Raw genomic sequence first — 21818 nt, 5'->3', positions numbered from 1 at the left:
AGTGATGGAGGTGTCAAGACCCTCCCCACCAAGCTGCAGCTTTGTACTGGGACCTCCACCTTGGGAGCAAAGTCTGGCCTCTAAAAGAATGATGGGTGCTTGTATTCCAGTGTGGGATGCTGGTCCTATCCCTACATCCTGCCCCAGCTGGGCATCTTTCTGAACCATTGGCCCTGAGCCGGAAACTGAACTCTGATCTAGTTGGGTTAATTTGCTGTGTGATGTTGTTGGTTACTCCCCCTTTCTGAGCTGGTTGCATGCAGATCTCCATACCATCATTCTTTAAGGGGTCCAGGTGACAGTGGACCAAGGAGTGGATCAAGTGTGGGTTTCCAGATCCTCCCACCTGCCCCACATGTCGCGGCACCGCTGTTGTCAAAGCACACTTGTATCTAGTTCTTGGGTAACCTTCATGGTCGCACCCTGAAGCGAACAGACCAGAACTGAGGCTTGGGAGGCAAACCGCCTTCTCCAGTCTCCTGGTTCAAACTGAACCAGGTCAGGGGCTCTGGACCACCAGCCCACTCCTGCCCAAATTGAGCCTGGGGTCAAGGTCACTGCAGGGAAAACAAAACTACTCTCCCTTCATAAGACAAACTAGAATACTTGAGCAACTGGGATTGGTGGCACGTCCCAAGCACTCAAGAGGTTGGGGCAGGAGGGATTGCAGATTTGAGGGATTGCAGCCTAGTTAGACTAAAGGGAGGGAGAAAGGGAGTGAGGAAGGAAGGGAAAGAAAAGAGAGTGCTTGGGCTGGGACCTCTGGGAAGCTGGCTTCTTTTTGGTCCTCTGCCTCCTGCCTACTCTAGTACCATGGGTCCTGGCACCTCTGCAGCTGGTGTCTTCACTACCAGCATAGCCCAGCTCTAGGGGAGAAGCCTGTGGACCACATGATCTTGCCTTCCCCGCTGCTGTTCTTCAATACCCTGATATGAGCACTGAGGTCCCTTGGAAGAGTGTGGCACATCCCCTGCCCTCCAGAACAGCCGGTAAAGCTGCTCAGGAGCCTTAGAGCTCTGACAGACAGTGCCGGTGAGGCCCACTGGCTCCACACCTGCCCATGTGTTCGTGGCCCAGAGAACTAGCAGGAGCAAAGGATGGTGGGAGGACTCACACCTGTCCTTAGAGATGCGACAAAAGAGCCTGAGACCTCCCAAGGTGTACACACTCAAGGTGTGGCCTCCAAGGTTAGTGTCGTGGCTGGAATGGCTAACCAGTGGCATCTAAGAGTAGCTGTCGGTCTGTCAAAGTAGCCTAGGGGAGAAGGGTCCTCCTGAGTCCCTGGAAGTGTGTGTGTGTGTGTGTGTGTGTGTGTGTTAAAGTTGTGGGGGGCGGTGGGACTAGTGGCATTTAAATCACCCCCACCGAGCTCTCATTCCATAGGGACAGGAAGTTTAGAATGAGACTTGATGGTGCACACCTGTGGTAATGGCACCTGGGAGGTGGATCTCAGGAGGGCCTGGAGTTCAAGGTCACCCTCAGAAATCTAGAGTGAGCCCAGTCTGTGCTCCATGCCTGGTCCCACCCCTGGGCTAGAAGGCCACTGTAAAGTTGGAAGACTAGAACCGCTGACTTAGGACTGCAATCGCCTACTGTGTGTCATGACACCTCAGGGTGCTGTGGAATATTGTTTTAATCCTAGGGAAACAGTAGCAGAAGCTGTGGGGACAGCTCACTGTGCCAACACTAATGTTCCCTGGCCCTCCTTTAGCTGGTTGTGTCGCTGCAAAGCTGGGCAGTAAAGACTCTGTGGCAGATAATGTCCCCTCTACTCAGAGAACTTGTGCTGTGCCCGGCAGGTGCATCCATACCATCCCAGTTAGTAAGCTGTTGGAATGGATGAAAAGTGTGTGTGTGCGTGTGCGTGCGTGTGTGTCTGTGTGTATGATTGCTTTGTGTGTGTGCATGTGTGGTTGGTATGTGTCATTGAAGTGTGTCTGTGTGTATGGTTGATGTGTGTGTATGCGTGGTTGGTATGTGTCATTGAAGTATGTCTGTGTGTATGGTTGATGTGTGTGTGTGTGTGTGTGTGTGTGTAGCAGAAGCTAGGAGCCACAGATCTACATGTGAGAAAGAACTTGAGGTATTATTTGTTTTTCTGAGACCAGGTAACCCACACTTAAGATAAATTTTCATATCTGTAGCATGATTAATAAAAACTCAGAGACAGATACTGGGGTTCAACCTGAAGGTCAGAAAAGCAAAACATCCTACCACTGGCCCTTACTTCCACCTCAGTCCAAAACGGCGATCCTGCCTTCAGGAATCTCAGAATGAGACTGAACCTGGGAACTGTCTCCTCCCATCTTGTATTCCTCTCTAGAGCTGGGATTAAAGGCGTGCATCACTACTGCCCAGTTTCTATGGCAACCAATATGGCTACTGGGATTAAAGGTGTGTGTCACCACTGCCTGGTCTGTAAGGCTGACCAGGGTGACTGTTTTACTCTCTGATCTTCAGGCAAACTTTACTTATCAAAATGCAAATGAAATACCACTACACACAGCCACCCATTTTCCTGCAGATTTCATTTTCCTTTGTGGATGGTGTGCGCCACATTTTCACTGTCCGGTCATCCACACTGGTGGCATCTGTGCTGATTCCACTTTCTGGCTATTGTGAGCAGGGCCGTGATGACTATGGATGTACAGTTATACTGAGTATTTTTCCAAATGACGACTGAGCTCTTAGGAATAAATTCATGCTAAGTTCCTTGGCTCTGGCTGTGTAAGAAATTCCTTACTTGTTGGGAATTCTTTGTGGCCCTTGTGATGCCATTAAAACTGACTAATCTCCTGCTACTATGCTAGAAAGTGTAAGCCACTCCCGAGGGTGACCGTGGGGTGTGTCTAGGGACTAGGAAATATCCTCTAAGCAGTGTCAGGCACAGTAGCCCCCAGGAACCCCAAGTGCTTCATCCTTGGCTAGTGCTACAGGACCTGGTTGAGGCCACCACACCTGAGCCCCCTCGTGTCCAGTCCAGATGTTCTGTTTCTTGGGTTCAAACCTTAGCTCTTTTGTGTGATCTTGAACAACTTGATCAGGCTCTCTGAACCACTGTGTTTCCTCTATAAAGTAAGGACAACAGAACAGAGAATTGTTGCAAGAATCAGATAATTCGACTGTTCCCAAATCCTCAGTGGCTTGTGTGGACAGGGCAGTGTGTCCTTACCAAGTGCCAGGTCACTTTCAGGACCATCGTGTGATCTTCAGAGCAGCCCGATGTGAAGCTAGTGCTTCCCTCCCAGTCTTCCTCAGCAGCAAAAGAACAGGACACCCATCAGCATGCACTTGCTCTGGGTCTCCTAGAGGATGCTGAGACAGATGGGTTTGCGCCCCAATGGCTGGTTTCTTGTGTTTACCACTAGGTTGGCGGTGGGGGGTGTGCATTGCACCCTCCGTCTCCCCTGCCGCACCCCACTAAAACCAGAATCTTTTGTCCAGGTCATTAGGAGAGCCTCCTGTTTGTTGCACACAAAGAACAAACAGACACATTTTATTTATTATAGTCTTGCAGACCTGGTGTCCCCTGCCCTTCTTGCTGTCACAGAGAAGGACCATACACAGCCTTTTGACTCTGAGGGATAAGTGCATGATCCCTATTTAGGCCACCCAGGACCCCACTTCCTCAACAAGCACATGGCTGGTGGGAGGGGCCGCATGCACGCCCCACCCTGTGCTTGATTCCACTTTCCCAGGAGTCGTGAGCAGGGAGCTCAAGCCCTCCCACTGCTTGTCCGGGGCTGCCTGATTGTGCAGCATTTGTGATGCAGAGCCAATTTTCCTAAGTGAATTGTGACCAATCATAGGCCTGGCCTGCTTTCCACCCTTCCTGTTTGTCTCACCTCCCAAGGTGCTGTTTTTTCCAGGGACACAGGCGTTTCCACCAGGCCATGTTGGGGGACGAGGTGGCCACCCGCTTAGCTTAGCTGTGTGCTTTGAAGGTTCTCTTCTTGTCTTGCTAAAGGTGTGAGCCTGGGAGGAGGCTGGAGGATGTTCAGAACCCTGGGTTTGGCAGCACCACACCCTGCCCTCTCATCCCACCCTACCGCTGGTCCTGGATGCTTCTGTGTCACCAGCCTGCCTGGCTGGGGTTGGTGGCTTCGGGGCAGAGTTGGTCTGCTTTGTGCTTTAGCCTCAGCCTGTGTATTGAGGCTTTGCTGTGGGAGATGACTGAAGCCAGGCAGAGCCAGGGTAAGAGACGATGCAGTTGTCCTCACCTCTGGCCTCCCCGACTTCTCCAGTTAGAAGGAAGAAGGACCACTAGCACCCCCAGGCCCCCAAAGTCTGACCTATTAGATGCAAAGCATGATGGGAAAGCCACGGGTTCAGTGGACCTTGTATGAATGACAGCATGTCCCCAGGGTGAGGCATGTCCAGGCCGTACTTCATGGCGCTTCCTCCCTTACACAGGTCTTCTTGACTTAGGTGGCCAAGTCCTGCCGGACTCCTTGCCATCGGCACCCGCGGAGCAGCTGCCTCACTTCCTGCAGGAGCCTCAGGACGCCTACATTGTGAAGAACAAGCCTGTGGAGCTGCTCTGCCGCGCTGTCCCGGCCACACAGATCTACTTCAAGTGCAACGGCGAGTGGGTCAGTCAGAACGATCATGTCACACAGGAGAGCCTGGATGAGGCCACAGGTGAGGCTGGTCCTGCCTGGGCTCCCCCAGAGACGCCACACAGCCACGATGCTCCTCCGGGCCTCAGTGTCCCCTCCGGTTCCCCAGTTAGCTACAAGCCCCCAGCTTGGAGCTAGTTCTCCCCTAACCCTCCCACACAGTGGCCGGTCTTGCCCTTGTGCACCAGACAAGATTCAACCCTGTTGTTGTCCTTCCGGAACTTTCCATTGGGGAAAATGGTGCTATTTTTCCAGTGACATTCATGCTGTGTTTCCCTCAACAAAAGTTGTTCTTGGTATACTAGAAAAAAAACTCACATGTGCTGAGTAGCCCTTGTCAGTCCATCTGGGACCAGGAATGTTCTAGATTTTGGAATTTTTTTGGACTTTGAATTTGCCCAGATTGTGAATCAGATAGTCCCCCAATGAAAAAAAAAAAATGCAGCGTCCAAGTGTTCCAGAACCTGAAACTCCTGCAACGTCCCGTCAGCACTCGGAAGGTTTTGGTTTTGGAAGGGGACTCATGGTCAGTCTTGTGAGCTTAGCTACTCGGGAGGCCGAGGCAGGAGGATGGCAGGTTCAAGTTTTTGGGACACTGTCTCAAAAAGTGAGAAGAGGGGTACGGCTATAGTTCAGTGGTATAAAATGCTTGCCAATATTCGCAGGGCTCTGGGTTCAATTCCCTACATAGCAAAAAATAATAAAATAAAGTTGGCTGGCAGAATGGCTTAGTGGGTAAAGGCGCTTGTAACCTGACCTCAGTCTCTGGACACACAGAAAACCATCTTCTGGCTCCAGATGCATGCTGTGGCACATAGGCACCCACACCTGCAAACACACGTGTGTATACACATACGTGCACACACATACACACACACATACACACAGAACTAAATGTAAACATATTTTAAGTAATGAAATTTTGCCAGGCAGTGCTAGTGTGCACCTTTAATCTCAGGAAGCAGAGGCAGGTTAATCTCTCTGAGATTGAGGCTAGTCTGGTCTATAGAGCGAATCTCAGGATAGCCAAGGCTATACAAAGAAACCTGTCTCAAAAACAAACAAACAAACACAACTAATTACATTTGGGGAAGCATTTTGGGGATCCTCTATCTTGTAAATGTTGCATGATTGATCCAACAAGTGGTACTAGACTGCAGCCCAGACCCTAAGGAAGGAAGGACAAGGGCCCTTCCTGCTGAGGTGAGGCCCGCACTGCTGCCAGGTGGAGCCTCAGCAGCCCTAAATATATCCCACAGACTGGCAAGCCCCAGTGCTCCCAGCTTAGTGAAGGTGCCTGTCGCCAGCCCTGTTGCCGGTAAAATGCTTTTCCCAGAATGTAGACCTAGGAAGAGCGCAGGCACAGGTGCCTCCTGACAGAGGGGAGACCCCATCAGAGGGAGCCCAGCAACCCCAGCTGAGCAGCGCCGACATCCAGCCAGGCTCTGACTTTGCTCTCTCTCGCTTTTCCTCCTCCTTCTCTTTCCTGTTTGTTTCTTTTCCTTGGTCATGGTTGTTCCCTTCTCGGTCCGTGTCTTCCCTGTTTGTTTCCTTCTGACCCTGCCACCTTCTCTCTCCTTCAATTTCTGCTTTGCCTTGAAAAGCCCTGATTTCAGGCCCACCCAGATGTAAAGCCACACCCCAAACTTAAGCACCACTGGGCTCTGCTCTGGAGGTTCAGGCGCAGGTGTGAGCTTGGTACCGGGATTCTAAAATAAAAGACTTGATATCCCACTCTCGTCTAAAATCTGAGGAATAAATGAATTAGAAGCAAAACAAAACGAGCAGGCCTGTCAATCCCAACCTCTGAGAAGCTGAGGCAGGAGGATGAAAAGTTTGAGGCCAGCCCAGGTCCACACAGTGAGATCTGATCTCACTATGAAGAGAATAGCTTAACCTGCCATCCATACAACATCACTCCGGCTGTGTGATTGTGGGCCAGTTACTCAGCCTCTCTGAGCCCATGTGCTTCTTTATGTTAACAAGAGGTTCCAGTGGGGAGGCAACGAGATGGCTCATGCGTAGTGCCAGGCAGGGCAGGGAATCAGCCATCTGGGCCCTGCCAAACCCCTCTGTATTCTTCTTGGGTTGTCCTGGCCCCTTACAACTGATCATTACTTCTTTGGCCTGTGAGTCACTTCTCCTCTCAATCAGGGCCAGCCGTGAGTTCTAGCCCAAGCAAGAGGCAGTTTGCCCACTGGGATCCTCGGATGATGACCCGTGATAGCAGAAGCACCCCCATGATTCTTAGTAACAGTGCCAGCGTGGCTCTTGCTCCTGCTGTTTATCAGGAGCACATGGTACCCGCCAGCCCTGAGAACTGGGGTTCTGTGGTGTTCCCCTAGCTGTGCATAGTGACAGGGGTCCCACAGCCCATGGAGAACAGCTGTGGCCAGGACAAGAGGGACAGACATACTCACGGCTCCTGCCTGGACCAACCAGCAGGTAGCCCAACTGGAAGCACCCTGGGCATAGAAGGGACAGGAGAGTCTCAGACAGGGGACAGTGCACTGAGGCCCTGTGGAGGACTTGGGTCTTTCTGCTGAGGGATCTGTGGAACATGGGCGTTCTTTGACAAGCACAGGCTAGCCTGGTAGTGAATGGGTCTGAGGACACCAAAGACTGGTGTTAGCTTTCAGACAGACCTGGGGTTGGCTGTAGATAGCTCCAGGTGGATGCCGGTCAGATTTTGCAGGGGAGCCACAGACTGGGATAAAAGGGAGGTAGTGTCTTCCCCAGCTACTGAGGACCCCGTCTTCTCTCTCTTCCAGGCTTGCGGGTACTAGAGGTGCAGATCGAGGTGTCAAGACAGCAGGTGGAGGAGCTCTTCGGGCTGGAGGACTACTGGTGCCAGTGTGTAGCCTGGAGCTCTTCTGGAACCACCAAGAGTCGCCGAGCCTACATCCGCATTGCCTGTATGCTACCTTGATTAACCCGCTCTGTCTCCCTACTAATGTTAGAGAGAGAGAGATCCATTAAGGGGACATGTGCCTGCCAGCTCATGTGGACTCTTAGACCCAGGAGCCAGGCCTCCCCAGGCCCCAGGGTTTCCAGCAGCCCTTGCCACCTGTGGAAGGAAGCCCGCAGCTTCTAGGCAAGGACCTAGAGGGGACCCTGTTTCCCCAGGTGAAGGCAGCCTGTAAACAGGTCCTTAGGTGTACTCTGCCCCCTAGTGGCCACAACGGGCACTTCATGCTCCCGTCCAGCACTCACCTGATAGACTTGAAACTCTTTTCCTTGCAGACCTACGCAAGAACTTTGACCAGGAGCCTCTGGCAAAGGAGGTGCCCTTGGATCATGAGGTCCTCCTGCAGTGCCGCCCACCGGAGGGAGTGCCTGTGGCTGAGGTGAGAGGGATGTGGCCAGCCAGGCAGGGCACTTACCAGCAGCTCCGATAATACAGCCTCCAGACCTCTGTGGTTCTGCCTCGCAGAAGGAGAACCCCAGGGATCCTTGGGTAGACCCTAGGTCTAGCCCCGGACACCCCCACTTGACACAGACCTAGGAAACCACACCTGTACATACCACTGGATAGCCACTCTGTCAGCTAAGCACTGCTTTCCTCTTTCCCCACGCATACCCTACGCTGCTGTAGAAGTTCACAGGGGACGTATGGCTATGCACCGAAGGATGGGCCTCTTACTCGGGACTCAGCTTTCAAGACCCCAAACTTTGTACTGGTCTCCTAGACTGCTTCTGTGCTCTCATGGGCACCTGAGTGGGGGGGGGGGGTTGTTACCTGCTGGACTCTGGTCTCAGCAGCCCTGCGATATGAGCAAGGCCACCCCCTTTAGAGATGGGAGGGATGAGGTGACCATCTCTGTTCTGGCTGCTAGTGAGTAGCAGAGTTGAGGACTGAGCCCAGGAATCCTGCTGTGTGGGCTGCATCTCTCATCTGCTGTGAGGAGCTTGGGAGGGGGTCAGGGCAGGCGCTTGCAGCCTGTATGTGTTGGTATTTCTCTGAGCAAGCATGTCACGTTTGCCCCTTCCCTGTGGGGTGGGTGCTCTTCAGGGTCTATCTTACAGTTGGTAAGATTTGAGGCCCTGGGTCTCCTGAGATCACTGTGCTGGTAAATGATGTTTCCCACAGTGATGTTGGTGCCTGTTACCACCAGGCATGAACCGAGGCAAGAATATAGGTAGGACCCGGTATTCTAGTTACGCCTGGACCCCTCCTCCCCTCTGCAGGAGGCCTATCCCTGGCGCCAGCAGGCAGGCAGTTGAGTCCTCATTGCTCCCCTCCACAGGTGGAATGGCTCAAGAATGAAGATGTCATTGACCCCACTCAGGACACCAACTTCCTGCTCACCATTGACCACAACCTCATCATCCGCCAGGCTCGCCTGTCAGACACGGCCAACTACACATGTGTGGCCAAGAATATTGTGGCCAAGCGCCGGAGTACCACTGCCACAGTCATTGTCTACGGTGTGGACGGGTGCTTTGCTGGGGATTCACTGTGCTTATCCTGGGTGCCCTCCGTGGTGGGAGCTCTCGGATGCTAGCGGGAGGCCTGAGGTAGCACACACCCCCTCTCCTGATCTCCAGAAGGGCCAGTGGGCCCCCTGAACTGTATGGGGAGGCTATCTAGAGAGATAAGTGGCCAAGTCAGACACTGTGGGTCCCCAGCCAGGAGCACTTCCCTACTCTTTGGGCCCCTTGGCTACTTCTAAAAATAGGCCCACGTCTCCTGACTTAGGCCCAAAGTAGGGTTGCAGCCAGATCGCCACGCTCGCGTCATTTTGTCCCAGTAGAGGTAAGGATGCGGTTCAGGCCTGCACGCTGCTCTCTGCCTTTTCCTTTGGGCCCAGGGATGGAGAGTAGAACCATAGTGGCCGTAACTGGAATGTACTAGGAAGTCCGGTCCTGGGATTCAGTCCCAAGTCAAAGCCCAGGTACCCCGTCACACACTGGGTGACCTTGGTTACGTGTTAATCCTCCAGTCTTCCCGTGTTGCTGTACAATAGGCCAGGATGTGACAGTGACCTCCTAGGGCCTTTCAGGTTCTGATTGTGGTGTCTCAGTGCCCAGTCCCGTAGGGGAAGGGTTCCAGAGTGGTTGGGTTAGTAAAGGTGGGTGATGGGGTTAAAATACCAGGAGGAACCCCGATCCGTGCCAACCGCGTGATGGCCCATCCCTGCAGTGAATGGCGGTTGGTCCAGCTGGGCGGAGTGGTCACCTTGCTCTAATCGATGTGGCCGAGGCTGGCAGAAGCGTACGCGGACTTGCACCAACCCAGCCCCGCTCAACGGAGGGGCCTTTTGTGAGGGCCAGGCCTTCCAGAAGACAGCCTGCACCACCGTGTGCCCAGGTAGGAGTCTCATGCCCGCCCAGGCTCCTTGACCTACGGGATGTGTCCAGAGTTGAACTGCACCTTCCCCTGAGCAGCAGAGTGTCCAGACCCCAGGTCCTCAGCATCCTCTGTCGTCTCTAGCATCTGAGTCTGTCCCAGGCTGCTGGAGAGCTGGAATCAGAGGCAGAGAGCTAAAGGTAGATAGGACTTCTGGCTTCAAGAGCTCTCAGGGGCCCAGAGAACTTCCTGAATGTATCTGTTGGGATGCCTGTTGGCCACAGCTCTTCATCTTATTAGCAGCCTCCTCTCTGTTTGTCTTCCCCCTATCCTTATCCATCCAGCTGTGCTTGTCCTTGGTGGTGTATGTGTGACTGTGTGCTACCTGGGTTTTAGGCTCTCTGTGTACTGGTAGCCTTAAGTATCTTTGTTCTTGTCCCCTGAGCGCATCTAACTGCCCCTAGCCTGCGACTGTGTGGACATGGTATCGATTTGTTGATCAGCACGTATGTTGCGTGCGTGCACATGTGTGCATGCATGCCTGCGCTGTTGTTACTGTGTCTGTGTTGCTGTTCACATACATTAACGGCACGTGCTGTGCCCCCACAGTGGACGGAGCATGGACCGAGTGGAGCAAGTGGTCGGCCTGCAGCACAGAGTGCGCGCACTGGCGTAGCCGTGAGTGCATGGCGCCCCCGCCCCAGAACGGAGGCCGCGACTGCAGCGGGGCGCTGCTTGACTCCAAGAACTGCACTGACGGGCTGTGTGTGCAGAGTGAGTGCTCGGGAGTCAGGTGACAGATCCCTCTGCCCCTGCCCAGCCTTGGGCGGCCGTGCCCACCCTGAGCAGAGCAGCCCTCAGGGCCTCTGTCCGGCCCCACATCCCTCATTTCATCCATACCGTGCCCCCATGACCTTCTCGACCATCCTTCTGCTGTCACTGGTGTCACCGTCTTTCCCTTTATTTCCCTTGACAGATAAGAGAACTCTAAACGATCCTAAAAGCCACCGTAAGTCCCATTTCATGACTGTCCTCTTTCTTCTGGGGCTCCCTGGCTCTCCTTGGCTGGCTTTCCACGGGTGTGGGGTGAAAGGCAGGGAGAGCTGACACTGTCTCCCCCCAGTACAACCCCATGGGATCCACTGTACCTCACGCATTTTGCCACAGCCCTGTCACAGAGAGGCAAGCAGACTCTTGGCTGACAGAAAGGCCCCAGGACTCCCCCTCACCCTCCTGTTATAGAATAGGAAACTGAGTCTCAGAGAGAAAAAGAAATGTGTCCAAGGAGCAAACCGGGAAGTAGCAGAGCCAGGGCTTGAACCCGGATATCTTTGTGGCCAAAGCAGATGGTCTTAATTATCGTCCGTCCTCTCTGAGACATGCCAGGAGACGGTGTCATGTCTGTCCACCTCTGTTCCCCACACTGTACCCTTAGCAGCTGGGCCACACCTCCCAAGTTAACTCTAGCTGGCACCAGTAGTATTGCTCTGATTCAGCTCCCAAGGGACTCCTCCTGCCCCTAGGGCCTTTCCCACTGTGACTGCAATATCAGGGCAATACAACCTCTCCCTCAGATCGGCCTGTGGTAATTAAAGAACAATTTCAGATCATTCTGGAATCATAAAACCTGCAGGGAAGTCTTCAGCCCAGCGCCCCGAGAGGCCAGGCTGGTGGCTGATTAGAGAGTATAAATCGCCAAGCAAGTGGCCCCCAGTGCGAGTGAGGACATTATAGTGTTCCAGCTAAGCTTAGGGAGGAGCAGCCTGCTGGGACAGGAGCCTCTGGAGAGAGGGGGGAGGTCAGCTCTGAGGAAGAGTAGCTAGCAGCTCCCTGGTTGCCAGGATGCTCTGGGGAGGCCTAGTGAGGATTGTTAGGTAGAAAGACAGTGTGGAAAATGAGCAGGTTCAGAGAGCTGGAAGCCATGGCCTTCTATGCCACGAAGCATGGACTCTCCCATGGGTGCAGACGGCCAGGTCTTGGAACTCAGGCTCCCTCTCCCAGAGTTCCCCTGTTTTTAATGATATATGGGAGCTTCTTGAAACTCTCAAAAGAAGCAAGGTCAAAGAGCAGCCATCCGTTGGCCTCCATCTTGGCTGTGCCTGAGCTGGCTGCTGTGATAGTTGCTCAACACAGTTGGCTTTTAAAATTTATATTTGGGCTGGAGAGATGACTCAGTGGCTAAGAGCACTGGCTATTCTTGCAGAGGTCCTGGGTTCAATTCCCAACAACCACATGGTGGCTCACAACCACCTGTAATGAGATCTGGCGCCCTCTTCTGGCGTGTGGACATACATGGAGACAGAATGTTGTATACATAATAAATAAATAAATCTTAAAAAAAATAAAATAAAATTTATATTTTACTTAATTAAAAGTGAGTTCATTAAAAAAAAAAACCACAGCTCCTTTGTTACACCCATCACATTTCAGTTTTCAGTAACTGCATGTGCCTGTGTACTTGAGTGCACAAGGGATGGCATGGACAGGGTTCTCCTGTCCTCCTTGAATGACCTGCGGACCCTGCCTCTGACCTTGCCACCTTCCTGCCTGGCCATGAGTAGTTATTTGCAACCACAGTCCCCTGCTGGAGGAAGGAGGTGTAGCCGTGGGTGGCCTCCCCCAGTTCCATCTCTGTTCTCCCATCCGCTCACCACCTTTCTTCCATCCATTGCTTTGCCTTTCGCCCACTCCACCTCATCCTTGGCATAGTCGAGGAGACTGCTTAAGAAGGTTTCGGGGAGCCAGGGCCTTTGGTCATACGGAAGTGGTAGGCGTGGAGCGAAGCTTTGTCATTTAGATGGAGTTGTATGCCCTCGTGTTTCTGAGCCTCACACCATTGGCTCCTCAACAGTGAGCCGTGTGTGAGCTTATGAATCGGGTTTATTGGTTCTATTACCTTCAAAGGGTGGGCAACAGGGCAGGGATTTTGAGACAATCTTCTGAGGAAGAGGTAGACTTGGGGGTGGGGCTGGGGCTGGAGAGGCGGGGAGGAGGGAGTTGTGAGATTTGCCCGAGGCCAGCAGGTCTTCTTGGCAGGCAAAACCTAGAATCTAGGTTTTCCTTGGGACCCTAAAGGGCCTGCCCCTCACTTAACCCCACTGCTTCTCCAGTCCTGGAACCCTCAGGAGATGTGGCGCTGTATGCAGGCCTCGTGGTGGCCATCTTCGTGGTTGTGGCAGTTCTCATGGCAGTGGGCGTGGTCGTGTACCGAAGGAACTGCCGGGACTTTGACACGGACATCACCGACTCCTCTGCTGCCCTCACCGGCGGTTTCCACCCTGTCAACTTCAAGACTGCAAGGCCCAGTAAGGAGCAGGAGAAGCCTGGGGTAGCAGGGATGGTTGGGGGACCCCAGAGTAGTGCAGCTGCCACCAGAGCTGGGGTCTCGACAGCTCCCTGGTATACTGACCCATTTGTCTAAAGTAACAGGTGGCAATTGAGCCTTCTGTGTCTAGACATGTGGAGAGGGCAGAGGGCCTGGAGGGAGCGGAGTGGGCAGGGCCAGGGTGGTGAGGGGCAGGGAAAGTGATTCTGACTATCGCATTCACCCCTGCAGACAACCCGCAGCTCCTGCACCCGGCTGCCCCTCCAGACCTCACAGCCAGTGCCGGCATCTACCGTGGGCCCGTCTATGCCCTGCAGGACTCCGCCGATAAGATCCCTATGACTAACTCACCCCTGCTGGATCCCCTGCCCAGCCTCAAGATCAAGGTCTATAACTCCAGCACCACCGGCTCTGGATCCGGCCTGGCTGATGGAGCCGACCTGCTGGGCGTCCTACCGCCCGGCACATTCCCAGGCGATTTCTCCCGGGACACCCACTTGCTGCACCTGCGCAATGCCAGCCTCGGTTCCCAGCAGCTCCTGGGCCTACCTCGAGACCCCAGCAGCAGCCTCAGTGGCACCTTTGGCTGCCTGGGTGGGAGGCTGAGCATTCCTGGCACAGGTAGGCCCTTGGACCTATTGCTCATATGGGAAAGTGAAGCTCGGGGTAGATAATACATAGAGAAGTCTGGTAGAAGACTTGAGATCAGGCCGGCCTGGGCCTCTTTAGGCCAGGGAAGTCTTGGATCAACTACTTGGAGAGGCCTCGCTGCCCCGTCAGGGTGGGAGAACAACTCTTATCATTAGAGTCCCACGGAGAGGTCCCAGTTGTGACTGACTTCTGGGTGGAGGGTGGGGGGTGCCCATCTCTTCTTGTGAAAGTAGCAGCTGGCAGCTTTTTAGGGTCCTGTCTTGAGCCAGCATGGAGCCAGCATAAGGGCTTTCTGACCCCCCTAACACACACACACACACACACACACACACACACACACCATCCCCAGCAATGTTAGATGCCCCTGTATTCCTGGGCATACCAGCTATGCCCAAGTGGCCTGGCTCTTCCCTGTGTCTGCCCCCACCTCTCCCTAATCAAGAGTCCTTTCCCTTCCCTAAGCCAGGTCTCACCCCATTCTTCTCATCACCTCTACCTAACCCCCTTCCTGATGACCTCCCTTCCTCCCTAGGGGTCAGCCTGTTGGTGCCAAACGGAGCCATCCCCCCTGGCAAGTTCTATGAGATGTATCTACTGATCAACAAAGCTGAAAGTACCCTGTGAGTAGACAGTCCAGCCCTGGCCAGGCAGCGCCCCTTCTCTGCCCACCCTAGGCACAGATATTTCCATGTGCCCCTCAGAGCTTGGTCCCCAATGCCCAGGGTCCCCCAGAGAAAGCATGTTCTAGTTGGGTAAAACCCAGCAGCAGCGAGTCCTTTATAAATGAGGGTATCATTTCAGTGCCATCGCTGTGACAAATGCCTGATAAGAACTTCAGGAGGTGGCGTTAATTTGGGCTCACCGTAGTGACAACCCCTCTAGCTGTGGTCACAGGAGCCTGAAGCATCCATAGCTGGAACCAGAGAGGGTTCGGCATCAGGGTCCAACATTCTCCTCTCTTTTTTTTTTCCCTTTACGTTCAGTCTGGGTCCCTAGCCCACAGGATACACTGTCCACCTGAGTAGGCCTCTCCTCCTACCGAACCCTCTCAGGGAACACTCTTCACAGACAAGCATGTCAGGGGTTCATCTCTTCGGTGACCCCAAACTCAGTCAGATTGACAGGGAAGATAACTATCACAGCTAGTAAGAAAAACCGGACATCTCAGTTCAAACATGGGGCTAGAACATGAACAAGCGATTCCTATGTACACGCGCCATGTACATTGTTTATGAGAAGTTGTTCTGTCTGAATTGCAGTCACACTTAATAAAACTACACAGATAGACAAGAAGGGTTTTGCTTGAGGAACCTGTAAGGATGTTTTTCCTCATGCTAATCCCTGCACGCCTCCAAGAGCACGGACACACCGCTCTTTCTGACACACTGGTGGTTGCGTAGAATGGGACCGGCTCTCCCGAGGGCAGTGTAACAGCATGCAATCAAAATGTACCAAAAGCTGGCTCGTGAGCTGGCTCAGCGGGTAAAAGTGCTTGCTAGCGAGCCTGGGTTACATCCCCAGAGTCCACTTGGTAAAAGAAGAGAGCTGAGCTGACTCCCTTAAGTTATCTTCTCACTTAGACACACACATGCGCGTGCGCGCGCGCACAGACACAGACACACACACCCCAAATGGTTTTGTTGTTGTTGTTTTTTTTTGAGACAGGGTCTCACTGTGTAGTCCTGGCTGTCCTAGAACTCACTATGTAGACCAGGCTGGCCTCGAACTCAGATCAGCCTCTGCCTCCCCAAGTGCTGAGATGAAAGCATATGCCATTATGCTTTATTTTGTTTTGTTTTTAATGGCCTCATGGGTTGTTGTGGGGTTTTTTGTATTTTATTTTGTTGTTTTGTTTTGTTTTAAAGTAAAGAAAGACCAGAATGTTCTCTAAAACCCTAGACCTTTAAGGCTGTGCAATGCTTTGGCTGCGACTGTTTTGACGTAACAGCAAAAATCTAGAATGTAATTCCTAGTTTATGCCATATCCCTACTTCCCACTGCTGTGGTGCCTGGCAGTCCCAGGCTCCCGAGGGCAGACACTGCCTTGATACAGTCTCTGGGTGGAGGTGGGGGCCTTGCAAGGCTGGAGTTGGAGGCCCTGCAGGGATGGAGTTGGGAGTCCTGCAGGGGTGGAGGTGGAGGTCCTACAGGGGTGGAGGTGAGGGCCCTGCAGGGGTGGATTTGGGGATCCTGCAGGGGTGGAGGAGGAGGTCCTGCAAGGCTGGAGTTGGAGGCCCTGCAGGGGTGGAGTTGAGAGTCCTGCGGGGGGATGGAGGTGGAGGTCCTGCAGGGGTGGAGTATTGCTCACTGCCTCCCTCTGCCCTCCCCCTAGCCCACTCTCGGAAGGGACCCAGACAGTATTGAGCCCCTCGGTGACCTGTGGTCCCACAGGCCTCCTCCTGTGCCGCCCTGTCATCCTCACCGTGCCCCACTGTGCTGAAGTCATCGCTGGAGACTGGATCTTCCAGCTCAAGACCCAGACCCATCAGGGTCACTGGGAGGTGAGGTGCCGGTTGGCATGGCTGGCTCTGAAACTTGCCCCTCTCCTGACTCGTCCCAGCCCAGACGACAAGACAGCATCCACTTCTCCCCCTGTAGGAGGTGGTGACGTTGGATGAGGAGACCCTGAACACCCCCTGCTACTGCCAGCTGGAGGCTAAGTCCTGTCACATCCTGTTGGACCAGCTGGGCACCTATGTGTTCACGGGCGAGTCCTACTCCCGCTCTGCCGTCAAGCGGCTCCAGCTGGCCATCTTTGCCCCGGCCCTCTGTACCTCCCTGGAGTATAGCCTCAGGGTCTACTGTTTGGAGGACACACCTGTGGCATTGAAGGTAGGAGCGTGGGGACACTGCGGGGACATCAGTGCAGCCCGTCAGTTGCTCGCTCCTCTCCCAGGGTTCATGGTCTCTGTCAGGCTTCTTTCCAGCGCTAACCTCCATCGTCAATTATACTTACTTTTCATCAGCCATTAGAACAGCAATGGACTCTCAGACAGGGCTGGAGGTCACAACTCCTGACTCTGGGCTGGAGGTGGGAGACAAACAGAAATCTCTTCTGAGGAGTTTGAGAAAGTGGGCCTCAGACTTAATTAAGCCTTGGATAGCAAGTTGTCACTCTGGGTTGAGAAGAGGAAGGACATGTCCAACCAGCAGGACAACTTTCTGCCAAGATGGGTGTGCAGCTCGGCGTGTGTGAACAGTGAAGGGTGTGCATGTGTGTGTGACTGTGTAAGTGCGAGAGGGAGGGACTGAAGAGGCCACCGCTTGTTAGTGAGCTCAGGTCGCGCTTGGTAACTGGGATGCTGTCCAGTGGCAAGGGGCCCAGCTGTAGCAGACACCTGTTCACAGGTGCTCTGTAGAGTGGTCGGCAGCTATGGTGTGTGTGTGTGTGTGTGTGTGTGTGTGTGTGTGTGTGTGTGTGTGTGTGTATGTGTGTGTGAAACAAGGCAAAGGCTAATTAGGAAGCTGGGGCTATGATATGTGTACACACGCATGTGTATGTGTTGGTAAACAAGAGGCAAAGGCCGATTGGGAAGTTGGGGCTGAATCCCTGTCACCTGGCAGTGGCAGTGGGCAGGAGATGAGGCTGGACCTTGTGGTTGGTCAGTAGGACAGACAGACCAGGGACTGATGGAATGAGCGAGGATAGCCCAGGCTTCTAGCAGACACAAAGAAAAGCCAATGGAGACCAGAAGTGAAGGAGAAGCAAGGGCATATGAGGAGATGCTGGGCAAAGATGGAAGGCGGGTAAATCGGCAGATATGGAGCCCAACGTGGGCATCGCCTGTCATACATGTCTCAAAGCCGCTGTCCCTTCCTCTCCGAACTCTGTCCCATTCCTGGGTCATCAGTCTCATGCTAGCATGATACTGGAGGATGCAGAGCTGGCTCTCTTCTGCATTCCTGCAGCCGCCCTCCAGGAGCCTCACAGGGCTTTCTGACAGACTGGGCAGACTGATGCCCTCCCCCTCACCCCCGGCTCTGAGCTGGGGTCTCTCCTAGTCGCGCTGTCTCTGAGTCTCTTGTGGCTCTCTCAGGCTCCGTAATGGGGGCTGATACAACATAGATGAAAAGGCCCCGTGGGAGAAGGAATAGCCCCTGTGGGGACTGTACTACCCTGACATTCCAAGAGGCCTCCAAAAGGGGTGGGACACTGCGGGCAATCCCCTGCAGCTGGATCTGGTGGTATTGATGCTGGCTAGTGTTCACCCTGGCCAAAGGTCAACAGGGAAGTTGCCGCGTTCTGGCCTGACTGCATTCTTCGCTTGGTCCAGCCCCATCTATCCACCTACCGTTTTTCTCATCTTCCAGTACACTTCCTTGGTAAACAGCCTTGGCCATCCAGCCGCTGTCCGTCTCCTCATTCATGTATCTGACCTTCCAGATATTCTTCTATTCATATACCTACTCGTTTGCTTAGCCATCTGTTTATCTGTTTACCCGCCTAACCCACACATCCATCCAGTGATCCATTCGATCGGTCCATCCATCTGCTCATCTTTATGTGCACCCGTCCATCTCATACTCAGTCAGTATCCTACTTGTACGTCTAATTCTCCTTCCAATCTCCTGGTACCCACATTTATGTTCTCTATATGTATCTGTCTATCCCTCTATCTGTCCATCCATATATCATCCATCCAGTTTGCCAATTATCTGTGTATCTACCATAGCCTGGAAGCCTGTCTGTGTCTGTCTGTCTGTCTGTCTGTCTGTCTACCCACCCACCCACTCATTTTCCATTCATCCACTGTGTATCTGCCACACATTCATCCAAAACACCTTTTTAATTAGATCAGATGGGTCTGGCCCCAGACTAGCGGCTTGCGGTATTAAAGACCCCTGGTACACGGGTAACAAGCCCCTCCCACTGCCCCATCAACAGGAGGTGCTGGAGCTGGAGCGCACTCTGGGCGGCTACTTGGTCAAGGAGCCCAAGCCTCTGCTCTTCAAGGACAGTTACCACAACCTGCGCCTTTCCCTCCATGACATCCCCCATGCCCACTGGAGGAGCAAGCTACTGGCCAAGTACCAGGTGAGCACTGGGCCCGGGGAGGGGCAGGGAGGAACCCACTACTCCACCCTTTGGAGTGAAGCAGGCACTGTTTCCCAGGTCCCTCAGCCCTGTCCCGTCTCTCCACTCTGTTGTCCTTCGGGTTTCCAGCCATCTTCATACCCTAAATGCTGTGCCACTAACAGCCACATCTTCAGCCCCTCTTACACCTCCCCACACACATTATACTCATGCCCATCACCTCCACACGTCCCCTTCAGGCCCTTTATACTGCAAGTTTCTGGTCTGGGGCCAGACCCGTGTAAACAAACACAAGCCTTGCAGATTGATTCTGCTTATCTCTGGCACTCATGTTCCTCTGTCCCATCTTGCAGTATATGCCACCATTGAAGTCCTAGGTGCTCCATGCTCCGGCTTGTATATGCGCCCTGACATATATACATATACATCACACACACACAAGCATACACACACACACACACACATGCACACACACTCCTGTCTTCTTCTCTCACACAGGCCCTTTTCTCAACTCCCTCCCAGAACCAATGGATCTACACCGTGTAGCTAGCCAGATTTTCCTACTCTAAAACCATTTCACACAGAGACTTGAGCTGCCCCCAGAGGCCCAGCCCTCCCTGAGGCTGGTCCCCACCCACTTCTGGCAAATACCCAGTCTCACCCGCAGCCCTGAATGCCTGCCTCTCCTACAGGAGATTCCCTTCTACCACATCTGGAACGGCAGCCAGAAAGCCCTGCACTGCACTTTCACCCTGGAGAGGCACAGCCTGGCTTCCACCGAGTTCACCTGTAAGGTCTGCGTGCGGCAGGTGGAAGGGGAAGGCCAGATCTTCCAGGTGCACACCACGCTGGCTGAGGTGAGGGTCGGTGACAGCCCGGGGGGACTGAAGTTCTGGCACACAAGCACCCCACCCCCCAGCATCTTCCATGAAGACTCCTTTTCCCCCCCTCTCAAATCGCAAAAGGAACCTGCTCACCCCGAGCGAGCAACCGTCAGTTGCTGAGCACTGCTCACGTGACATTTATTACCATATCAAGTTGGCACACCTGCGAATTGGTTATGGTGGTCCCCTTATGGAAGACGAGTCTCAAGGCTAGGGCTGGGGCTCACTTGTCAGAGTGCTTCTGTAGCATGCATGATGCTTTGGGCTCCACCATCAAATACACCAGGCATGGTGGTGTTCACCCATAATCCCAACACTCGGGATGTGGAGGCAAGAAGATCCAAGGTCATCTTCGGCTACATTGTGAGTTCGAGGACAGCCTGGGCTACATGAGACCCCACCTCAAAAATATATGAGTGGATGGATGGATGGATGGATGGATGGATGGATAGATAGATAGGTAGGTAGGTAGGTAGGTAGATAGATAGATAGATAGATAGATAGATAGATAGATAGATAGATAGATAGATAGATAGATAAAAGGTTATAGGGAAAATAGTATCAGTACACTATACATGACCGCCAGGTGAGGCTGACTTTGAACATGGCCAAGGTACAGACTGGCCTGTGACTCCCAACCTCTTGACAAAGCCAGGACTTCTAAGGTGGCCAGCATAGTAGAAAGCACTCCACACAGGCCTCAAGCCAGCTCTGCCCCAGGTAGGTCACCTGTCCTCTCTAGGTTCTATTTTCCACCTGTATCAAAGCTGGTCTTCATTGATTAGGCTATGTTCCTCCTCTCAAGACTTAAGTCAGCATGTGCCCAGGCTGATCCCAAGCAAGATCACACCCGGCATGCAGCAAGCAACCCTTGCCCTGCAGAAGTGGGTGGCCAGAGAGAGCCTAGAGGAGACAAAGCTGAGTATAGAGCCCAGGGCTCTACGCTAGAGCTAGGCAAGCACTCTACCAATTAAGCTTCAGCCTCGGCCCTTCAGCCCCTATCCGGGCAGGAGACTGGGTGAGCTCCTGTTCGGCACTGTGGCTACTTCACTCTCATCCCTTCTCTTCCAGACACCTGCTGGCTCCCTGGATGCACTCTGCTCTGCCCCCGGCAATGCTGTCACCACCCAGCTGGGACCCTATGCCTTCAAGATACCACTGTCCATCCGCCAGAAGATCTGCAACAGCCTTGATGCCCCTAGCTCCCGGGGCAACGACTGGCGGCTGTTGGCCCAGAAACTGTCGATGGACCGGTGAGCATCCCAAGCCACAGTCACCCCTATTGCCCTCGTCCTCAAGGTCTGGCAGGGCAGCGGGGTGCATAATCCCAGCAGTCCAAGGCTCAGTTCCCCTTGTGCCGTAATCAGTGACAGATCCACAGCCGGGTTTGCATGCACTGAGTCTGAGGTCTCTGTCCCCCATCAGAGAGCAGACCTGTGAGCTAGGTAGGTTTTTAAGCGACTGCCACCACTCTCCTAGTCCTGCTGTCTTCCACAGTGTAGGCAAACACTCCCTTGCCCATACCAGGGGCAGACCCAGCCCTGACACCGGGTAGTCGTTGTCGTCACCAGCGCCTCAGTGCCCAGGCTCTCTTAGGGAACTCTGAATGCCAGATATGCATGGTAAAAATGTTAAATGGTCACTTACTAGAAATTCTTATCCATGGCCTTGAGCAGGTATAAAAGATGGCTCAGTCAGTGAAGCGCTTACTTCATAAACGTGAGGACCTGAGTTCAAGCCCCAGAACCCACGTCAAAACCCCAGGCATGCTAACACATGTACAATCCCAGCACTGTGGAGATGGAGGCAGGAAGATCCATGGGAAATGCTAGCCAGGCGGTCTAGCTAAATAGTGAAGTCCAGGCCAATAAGAGACCCTGCGTCAAATGAGGTGGAGGGTGTTCCTCAGGATGACACAGGAGATTGTCCTCTGACCCACACACACACACACACACACACACACACACACACACATGCACACATATGCACACATGTTAAAATTAAAAGCAACTGG

The 21818-nt window shown here is 53.5% G+C and overlaps 1 protein-coding gene across 3 annotated transcripts in view; it reads left to right on the top strand.

The window, feature by feature from the left end:
- The window catches only part of Unc5b (unc-5 netrin receptor B), a 69701-nt gene that overhangs the window by 44011 nt on the left and 3872 nt on the right, over nucleotides 1-21818 (top strand). The window contains exons 2-16 of one of the 3 annotated variants that reach the window (XM_087898139.1): nucleotides 4429-4641; nucleotides 7391-7534; nucleotides 7863-7966; nucleotides 8867-9047; nucleotides 9763-9930; nucleotides 10519-10683; nucleotides 10886-10918; nucleotides 13020-13214; nucleotides 13466-13855; nucleotides 14418-14505; nucleotides 16218-16386; nucleotides 16484-16717; nucleotides 18771-18920; nucleotides 19613-19777; nucleotides 20876-21057. In XM_087898139.1, coding sequence (XP_087754265.1) covers nucleotides 4429-4641; nucleotides 7391-7534; nucleotides 7863-7966; nucleotides 8867-9047; nucleotides 9763-9930; nucleotides 10519-10683; nucleotides 10886-10918; nucleotides 13020-13214; nucleotides 13466-13855; nucleotides 14418-14505; nucleotides 16218-16386; nucleotides 16484-16717; nucleotides 18771-18920; nucleotides 19613-19777; nucleotides 20876-21057 — 2581 coding nt within the window. Of the gene's footprint in view, nucleotides 1-4413; nucleotides 4642-7390; nucleotides 7535-7862; nucleotides 7967-8866; nucleotides 9048-9762; nucleotides 9931-10518; nucleotides 10684-10885; nucleotides 10919-13019; nucleotides 13215-13465; nucleotides 13856-14417; nucleotides 14506-16217; nucleotides 16387-16483; nucleotides 16718-18770; nucleotides 18921-19612; nucleotides 19778-20875; nucleotides 21058-21818 lie in introns of all 3 variants that reach the window. The other 2 variants (XM_087898138.1, XM_087898140.1) reach the window with 2 other exon arrangements.

The sequence above is a fragment of the Myodes glareolus genome, chromosome 18 (genome assembly GCF_982192425.1).
Source record: "Myodes glareolus chromosome 18, mMyoGla1.1, whole genome shotgun sequence".
NCBI lineage: Eukaryota > Metazoa > Chordata > Mammalia > Rodentia > Cricetidae > Myodes > Myodes glareolus.
Note: the sequence above shows the minus strand (reverse complement) of the source record. Positions and strands in the feature narration are given on the sequence as shown.